The sequence below is a fragment of the Ostrea edulis genome, chromosome 6 (assembly GCF_947568905.1).
Source record: "Ostrea edulis chromosome 6, xbOstEdul1.1, whole genome shotgun sequence".
NCBI classification, from domain to species: Eukaryota; Metazoa; Mollusca; class Bivalvia; order Ostreida; family Ostreidae; genus Ostrea; species Ostrea edulis.
The window spans coordinates 56,744,053-56,753,689 of NC_079169.1; the positions used below are offsets into that span (position 1 = coordinate 56,744,053).

The 9,637-nt window shown below is 40.4% G+C and overlaps 1 protein-coding gene across 1 annotated transcript; it reads left to right on the forward strand.

Moving 5' to 3' along the window:
- The first annotated feature begins 1,957 nt into the window (after nucleotides 1–1,957).
- LOC125647269 (uncharacterized) lies at nucleotides 1,958–3,868 on the forward strand. Its single transcript, XM_048873957.2, has one exon. It carries the CDS (start codon nucleotides 1,958–1,960, stop codon nucleotides 3,866–3,868), a length of 1,911 nt encoding a protein of 636 aa, XP_048729914.2.
- The last annotated feature ends 5,769 nt before the right edge of the window (nucleotides 3,869–9,637 follow it).

Below are 9,637 nucleotides of genomic sequence, written 5' to 3' on the forward strand. Positions count from 1 at the left end.
TACGGGGCTTTAATGAATATTTGAAGGTATGTTTGGACACAAGTATTGTAGGAAAATATGTTAAGAATTTTTTGATATTAAATTTATGAGACAGCAACTCAAGAATACAACGATATAAGGCCTCAACCATGCGCAGCTTTTTGTGCGCCGTAAATCGAAGGTTTTTATAAGGGGTGGATCTGTAGCTCTCTGTTATGTCAAAATATTTTTTCAGAGAGCTACAGTTCTGTAGCTATATTTTCCCAAGTTTTATCAGTGTTTGAAAGAATAAATACATTTGTTTAAAAGTTTACACATTTATTAAACGAACAATTTTTAAAGTCCCCAGAACGGGATACTTTCGCTTTGACCTCTCTGAAAAGCGGCTATTTTCTAAAAGTAGCTTTGACTTTGTTTTGTAAAATAGGTTTTCATACAATGAACTCAGATATTCTCCAGTTCTATAAAACTGAATACGGTCAACATGCCAAAAGTTTATCATTATTTTAGTTTACACATTTTTAATTGAACAATTACTAAAGTATTATTAAAATCTTATCACAGTTTCACACAATTAAAGTCTATCGAGAGCGGGGTCATGCAGGTGTCAGGTGTAGACCAGGTGTCAGCTGTAAGTCAGGTGTAGGCGTGTCAAGCTGCCCCTGTGGGAAAGTGCTGTGGTGCTAGAGTTATAAAAGCGCGATACAGACGCCACGTTATCACTTTTCAGCATCATGTCTGAGCGGATTCAGCGATTGAGATATTTAGAACAACATCTCCGGTTACAGCGAGCGCTTGAATTACGACTCCGCAGACGGAATAGGGAGCGACTGAGAAAAATACAACATGGTCGCGGAGTACAAAACCAAGGAGCAAGAAGGTTAGTGTCGGAATACTATTGCATTCAGCTGGATAGAGATCGCCATTCCCGGAAATTCAAAGTGAAACAAAATGTGTACAACGTAACCTTCAGGCCTATTCCAGATTCTTCAATTATTCCGCTCTTATTTCGCGATCTATTGAAAAATGTGAAATTACGGTTGCAGTGTAACCCCAATTATTATGTACGGCTCAACATTCGGCACCCCGCTTTGGATTCGGATATCTGGGTCGAATTCACCCAGTCCAAAAACCTCAACGAGAACAAACTTTTAAATAAGATAGAAGCCGTGCAGCAGTCTAAAAAAGAATTCCTGATGACGAACGGGTCTATCCAGCTGGATTTCTTTTACGTGAAGTATCCCCAAGGGAGTGGCGGAGGAATGAAGAAAAAACATCTGCACATGGATAAGGAGAAATTCAAGACCTCCAAGAGAGCCATCGTTCGCATCAACAACCCCGACGATTCATTGTGTCTCCCCCGAGCTATCGTCGTGGCTAAGTTACACAGTCAAAAACCCTAGCATTCCAACCCCGAATGGGAGAAGAAATGGTTAAGGATGAGAAAAGGGGATGTACAAGCTCTCGATCAGAAACGACAAGCCCTAGCTCTCATGGAACTGGCCGGATGTGAAATCGAGCAACCCTGCGGGCCTCAGGAGTGGGAGAAATTACAGCAGGCCCTGGCTCCCGAGTATCGCTTGAAAATATTCCAATTCAAAACGAACACACAGCGATTGCGATTAGAGCCCATCTACAAAGGACTGAGGAACGGAAAATGTTTGAACGTCCTGCTGGATAACGAGCATTACGATGTCATTACATCGATGTCGGGAGTGACGGAGAATACATATTGCTGCGATTACTGCGATGTCGGATATAGTCACATCGAAGATCATCGTACCGTCAGTCCTCACCGATGTTTGTTTTGTTGGGCCGACACCCCTTGTTCCCCGGATGCCACCCACACGGAATGTCCTCATTGTAAGGGATTTTACAGAAATGCTACTGTTACCAGACCCACTTGAAACCTTACAGTAGCAATACCACGACAACCGTCTGCAGTTTAATGGGGCGTTGTGACCAGTGTCAGAAATAGATGAGCAAAACATTATTAAGAGGACACGCATGTGGGGGTAAAACACTATGTCGCATATGCAAGAAACTCGTCACCACTCCACATCTTTGCTTCGTTCAATGGAAACCCAAACCCAAACGCAACAAGGATCTGAAAATGTACATCTATTACGATTTCGAATGTACACAGGAAAATGGAATTCACACCCCTAATCTCTGCGTGGCCGAACGCTTGTGTCAACATTGCGACACGTTATACATCGACACCCAGAATGAACACTGTCAAGGCTTTGGGTCGCAACGCCGCTTCGTATTTCAAGGCCCAGGCACATTAAAGCAGTTTATGGAATGGTTATTACAATCCGAGACGGACGAGAAGAGTAATGTGTCCTTAAAACACGATGAGGCGATTGTCATCGCGCACAATTTCAAGGGATACAATTGGCAGTTCATCTTGAATTATCTGATGTACACGGCTTGTGTCAAACCGGCAGTCATCCTCAACGGGAGTAAAATCTTATGCATGGGAGTGTTCGGCTTGAGATTCATCGATTCGTACAATTTTCTACCCTTTGCACTCGCCAAGATGCCAGCGGCTTTCGGTTTATTGGAACTGAAGAAAGGCCATTTTCCACACTTTTTCAATGCGGAACAGAACCAGAACTACGTGGGTCCTTTCCCGGCTGCGCACTATTACAATCCCGACGACATGTCGATAGCCAATCATGAAGCTTTCTATACCTGGTACAATCAGCAACAGGATAAAGTGTTAGATTTCCAGCAGGAATTTCTTGCTTACTGTATCTCGGATGAGGACATTTTACGCAGGTATTGTGCGCAATTTAAGTCGACTCTCTACAGACTCGTACGCGTGGATCCGTTTCAGGAATCTATTACTTTTGTCAGCACGGTCAATTTAACCTATCGCCGAGGATTCATGCCACCCCACACCATTGTCATCATCCCCAATATGGGTTACCAACCGTCGCGCCGATACTCGGCCAAGGCCTGTCGTTGGCTCACCTCCCTAGAGAACGAAGACCATACCATACTCCATGCTAAGAACAGGGGTGAAATCACTATAGGACCCTATATGGTGAACGGCTACGATGAGGACTCCCGCACTGTGTACGAATTTTACGGCTGCTACTGGCACGGGTGTCCTACCTGTTATCCAAATCTGATGACGGAAACCCATCCTCATCGAGTCCAGCAGAAGTATCAAGGCCTATATGAACAGACCTTGAAACGAGCCACAGACTTAGAGGAACAAGGATATACAGTCGTGAGCATCCGGGATTACGAGTATGATCGACAAGTTCAAAACAATCCGGAGTTACAAACGTTCCTAGGATACCTCGATATTCAGGGCCCATTAAATCCTCGCGATGCCTTATACGGAGGTCGTACCATTATCACGCGCCTGTATTGCGAGGAAGGAGATATGCGATACGTCGATGTCTGCTCCCTGTATCCTTACGTGCTGAAATACAAGGTGTTTCCCATCGACCATCCTCAAGTCATCACCAGCGATTTCGCTGATGTGAGAGAGTACTTTGGCCTCATTCGTTGCCGTGTCCTTCCACCCCGAGGTCTGTATCACCCCGTGTTACCCTACAAGACGGGGGGCAAATTACTCTTTCCCTTATGCAGAACTTGCGCCGAGCCTGGCAGCTTAGGGTCCGACGATCGATACAGTCACAGCGATTCAGAACGGAGTCTGACCGGAACTTGGGTGACCACAGAACTACACAAAGCTCTAGAACTCGGCTATCACCTCGACCGCATCCACGAAGTCTGGCGTTTGGAAAAGACCAGCCAGGGTGTGTTTCGATCTTACATCGACACTTTCTTGAAGATCAAGCAAGAAGCCAAGCAAGAAGCTTCGGGATTTCCCGACCATTGTCAAACGTCCGAACAGAAACAAGAATAAATCGATGAGATCCGACGACAGAAAGGTATCTTCATGAGCCTGATAGACATCGAGAAAAATCCCGTTCGTAGAACCATTGCCAAACTGTTTTTGAATTGTCGTTGGGGAAAATTTGCGCAACGATTGCAGTTACCGCAAACACAATATCTGACAGAAGAAGAAGAATTACAGAAAAAAATTACAAGACGCCACTTTAGAAATCAAAGGAGTCGAGCTGTTGGAAAAATCGAGATCATCCCGAAACCGACATGATGCTGATCAATTATCAGGAAAAAGAAGAATTTCTGGAAGACTGCCCCTTTGGAAATGTGGTGTTAGCCTGTTTTACCACAGCTCATGCTCGTTTACATCTGTACGAGACTCTAGAGCCTTTTGGGAAGCGCATCTTCTATTTCGATACCGAAATCCATTTAATAATAATTACCTGCGAAATTCAAAATGTAGGTCACCATGACCTACTTTTGAGACAACATGATATTAGGTCCTAAGATGCATCAACTGACAAAATTTGATGATCCTAGTCCTTATACTAAGCAAAATATCAAAGTTTAACAAAACAAAATTTAAGGTCAACTTTGAAGTGACCTTGCGACACACCCTTTGCCTCAGGATGATGCCTTGAACAATTTTTTTATCTACAACATATCCTCATCCTTATGCATAAGTTTGGTGATAATTTGCCCAGTGGTTCTTGAGAAGATTTTTTAGCAACCACTCCATTTTTTGCATTTTGCTAATTATCTCCCCTTGTTAAAGGATCACAACCCTAGTTTTAGTACAAATGAAAGCCCTTGGGCAAAGGATACCCTGTGACAAATTTGACAAAAATTGGCCAAGGGGTTCTTGAGATATAACCCTTTTCCCAAAAAGTTGACGCACGCCAGACAGATGGCCATATGATTAGCTCCGAAATGAGCCTTCGGCTCAGAAGAGCTAAAAATGTTAAAAGGGGAAGAAGAGGTCAACGTGCGTTACCCCCAATAGAGTCAAAGAACGCGACAACACGATGTTCGCACCGTCCCGTTAGTGGAAAAAAATACCGCATGGTGTACGATAAACGACATCGGGTTCACCATTACAACACTCTGCCTTACGGGTATTAAAAGGATTTGCATGTGCGGAAAAACCTCAGTCTGCAAACATGAGTAAATGCGGATCACTACGACGATCTGATGTGGCGGCTTATGTTTGACTATCTGAAACTACTGGTACAGAATACACAATGGATCTCACCTCCTCCTAAAAAAAATAGTTTGCTATCACTTACGATTTTAACACCAATCACACCACTATCTGTGTAGGTGTGATAATTGAGAGTTTTACGTATCCATATTAATGAGAGATTGATCTACCGCTATTAGTTTGCATGTATCACCACCATACTACCACCCACATTTCCATTAACACCACATACCACCACTTATACACCATATACCACCACAAATACACCACTTATACACCACATACCACCACTTAAAAACCACATACAACCACTTATACACCACATACTACCACCAACATGTATACACTGCATATCATCTACACACCACTAATGCTACCAGACACCATCACTTGCATCTTCTTTAAGGTAGATCTATATTCAGCCTTAAATAGACTCAATCATGAAAAAATTGCCTTTACAAGATAAATATACATTCCAGTAATAGGTAGACATTGAAAAATATATATGTTGACATGCTATTTTCATTGTTATTGCTTCTCAAAAGTAAGCACCCCATCAACATTTAGGAAAATGCACTCCTCTTTCTTTATTTTTCTTATTAATTATTATTTTCTCAAACAAATGGGCTGTAATAAGCAACATACATGTAGACTATATACCCTTTATTTAATGGTATGTAATCATTTATTCTAATAAATTGGAATAAATATTTTCACAATGTATACTTTGTGAGCCCAAACATCTTAAAGGAAATACCATTTGACGTCAATATTGGTCTTTCCCTAATTTTTATGGACTAAACCGTGAATTAATTGTTTTTGATTTACAGATTATTATCTTTAAGTTAGAATATGCATATGTTGACGTATTATTTTAGAAGCTATCAGCTCTACAACAAGTACACCCCCTTAAAATCTTGAAAAATTATACATTATCATATTTTCGTAAGACATGTGAAGTTTGAGCATATTTACAACCTTGAATAATAATTTGAACTATGCTAAACTATAACTATTATAAGATACATGTGGTTTACTATTAAATTTTATATTTTATCTAAAAAAAATATTCTAGAGAAGGTTTTGCACAATGTAAATGTAAAACGAAAGTAACAAACTGAATTTTGATGATTTTGCTTAAATGATTGATGTATACGTGTAATGTGTGATATATCTTATATCCTAAGACAAAGTTTTATATGAATCTCTACAGGTCATGAAATCATTTACATGTACATAAATTGGATATCTGTACATGTACACATACACCACTTACGCTGGTTTAAGTAGATGCAATCTCAATAAGGAACTAATAGATGCCGCCCCAATAATTTTGAAAAAGGAGAGAGTATGAGGAAAAAATGACAAATGCATGACGGTCGGTGAAATAACACAAATTATTTGCAGCTGATCTTTGAAGCTTGCGTCAATATCTGTAACATTGTAGCAGCGAACACAACTACGATATCTGTGGTCACCGAAGCAGCAAAATGTGAACTTTTCTTTTTTACACGAGCGTACCATGTATTTGTTGATGATAATTTGTAACCTATTGTAACCCGAATCCTCACAAAAGAAATATTATCATGATGCTCGTGGAAATCTGAATTGGTCTGACCTCCTCCCTTTCCCATCTGTTTCCCCCACTTTCTGATGCCCCGTAATTCCATATGTTGAACATTTGGATCATAGTAAAACTTTTACATACATAAATAGTCAATGTATACTGAATGCCTCACGGACATGTACAATGCAATTGACACACCCTCATCCACCAAAATGTTGTTTGTTCTCCAACCGATTTTTTTTCTAAAGCTATAATCATCTCTATCTCCCCCTTTTTAAAAAAAAAACAAACAAAAAAACCCACAAAATCTCAATTTAAGATTTCACTGATACGAAGATAAAAACACCCAGGAAGGAATTGATATCGGATATTCATATCTCGTATCGCCATGTAAAATCAAATGGATATCGTTAAAATATCACATTTCGGAAAACGGAGGCGTGGTTCCGCATTTGCATTTGATTGTGACGTAGGCCGAGTATAGGTCTACTTTAACATTACTCATACCACTAACTATTTAGGTCCTAAGTTTTGCATTTATTTGCATAACAATATTGATGAAAGAGATTGATCTACCGTTATTAGTTTGCATGTATCACCACCATACTATCACCCGCGTTTCTATTAACATCAAATACCGCCATCTGTACACCACATTTCACTACCTATACATCATATACCACCACTTACACACCAGATACCACTACCTATACACCACATGCCACCTCCTATATACCACATACCACCATTTACACACCATGTCACCTCCTATACACCCCATACCACCACCTACACACCACATACCACCACTTATATACACCACATACTACCACTTATACACCACATGCCACCACTTACACACCACATACCATAGCCTATACACCGTATACCACCACCTGAACAACACATACTACCACCTATACACTGCATAACACTTACACACTACTACTGGCACACCAGATGCCATCACTTACGACTTCTTTAACATTACTCACATCACTACCCATATAAGTCCCAAATTTTTTCCTTTCTTTGCATAATGATATTTATCTAAGAGATTGATCTTCAGTAATTATTGTGGATGTATCACCACAATACACATAACATCACTCACATTTTCTTTAACACCTCATATCACCACCAACATTTTCATTAACACCACATACCACCACTTATACACCACATACCACCAGCCACATTTTCGTAAATACCGCCTATACACCACTCACATTTTCATGAACACCACTACTGGCACATGAGGATACTTTTCAGATCATGACACATAACAGGGTGAAAAACATAGATTGTAGCTTTAAAATTGGTTCTCTTTTACTATTTCCGGGAAATTGTTTCGCATTTGAATTAAGGCGTCCCATACAAAAAAAAAAGTAAAATACATACATAAAACAATCCTTTTAAGTGTTTTTATAAATGGATAATATTCAATGCCATTATGAATTAAAACCAACAAAAAAGATTGTGATAATTGCAATAGTGTAACGATATTAGCTAATATGCAGACCGACCCTTTTACATTGAAAAACAAAGCTTACTTTACATGAACTGAAAAGTCTTGGGAGCAATTAAGTTTTAGAAAATAGCCGCTTTTCAGAGAAGTCAAAGCGAAAGTAACCTGTTCTGAGGACTTTAAAAATTGTATTCAATTTATTGTTCAAATTGTTCATTTTTAAATAAATGTTTAAACTCTAAACAAGAGGCCCATGGGCCACATCACTCACCTAAGTCACCTTGGCCAATATCTGAAGACTTTCCATATACATGTAAAACCTTAGTCCCTATTATGGCCCCAACCTACCCCTGGAGGCCATGATTTTTGCAAACTTGAATCTACACTATGTCAGAAAGCTTTCATGTAAATGTGAACTTCTTTGGCCCAATGGTTCTTGAGAAGATTTTTAAAGATTTTTCCTACATTTGTATGTAATTCTTTGATCCCCCTTGTGGCCCCATCCTACCCCCAGGGCCATGATTTGAACAAAATTAAATCTGCACTATGTTAGGAATCTTTCATGTAAATTTCAGCTCTTCTGGTCCAGTGATTCTTCAGAAGATTTTTAAATTACCTCACCCTATTTTTGCATTTTTGTGATTATCTCCCCTTTGAAAGGGACATGGCCCTTCATTTGAACAAACTTGAAAGTCCTTTACCCAAGGATGCTTTTTGCGAAGTTTGGTTGAAATTGACCCAGTGGGTCTGGAGAAGAAGTCGAAAATGTAAAAAGTTTACAGACAGACGGACAGACGACGGACAACAGGCGATCAGAAAGCTCAGGTGAGCTAAAAATTGGGTTTTTTTTTATTCTTTCATACACTGAAAGTAACATGTAGCTATATTCCCTGTATTTATGACGTCACCTTAATGCTCTAGCTCGACCGCTCTTGGCCGCCGGCCAACTTGATTCGCTAACACCTGCACTATCAACCGCACTTTGCATTCGGTCGGCATGGCTTCCAGCTGACACCTGGCTTCCATCAGACACCTGCAGCTGACACGTGGCGCTCTAGCTCGATGGCACTTGGCCACCTTGACTCGCTCACACCTGCACTATCGACTGCACTCAAAACTGCACTGAGTTGAACCCCTCATCGACTCCTGTACTTTAAAAACCGATAGGCAGGTCAAGTGCACTCATTTGACCCACCTATTGAGCCACGTTATACTACTGGTTTTTTTTTTTTATCGTGCCATACCTGTGAGACACGGGAGCTCAGTTTTTGCGGTCTTATCCTAAGGACCGCCCTATTTATTCGCCTCTTACGACAAGCAAAGTGTACTGAGGACCTATTCTAACCCGGATCCCCACGGGATTTTTACCAATAGTAAAGCCATACCAAGAAACATTCATGCGAACAAGCTAAAAAAAAATCTATATATGGTGTTTTAAGAAATATCAGGCAGTTTAACTTACCTGTTGGAAGTAGCTCGATTTCTTCGATGGGGCACTTGGATCACTGTCACTCAGCGAATGTTACAAAAACTGATATACGACGGCGAAGTC

Excerpts from the sequence above, each read along its gene's own strand:
- LOC125647269 (XM_048873957.2), top strand. The coding sequence starts at position 1,958 with ATGAGCAAAACATTATTAAGAGGACACGCATGTGGGGGTAAAACACTA.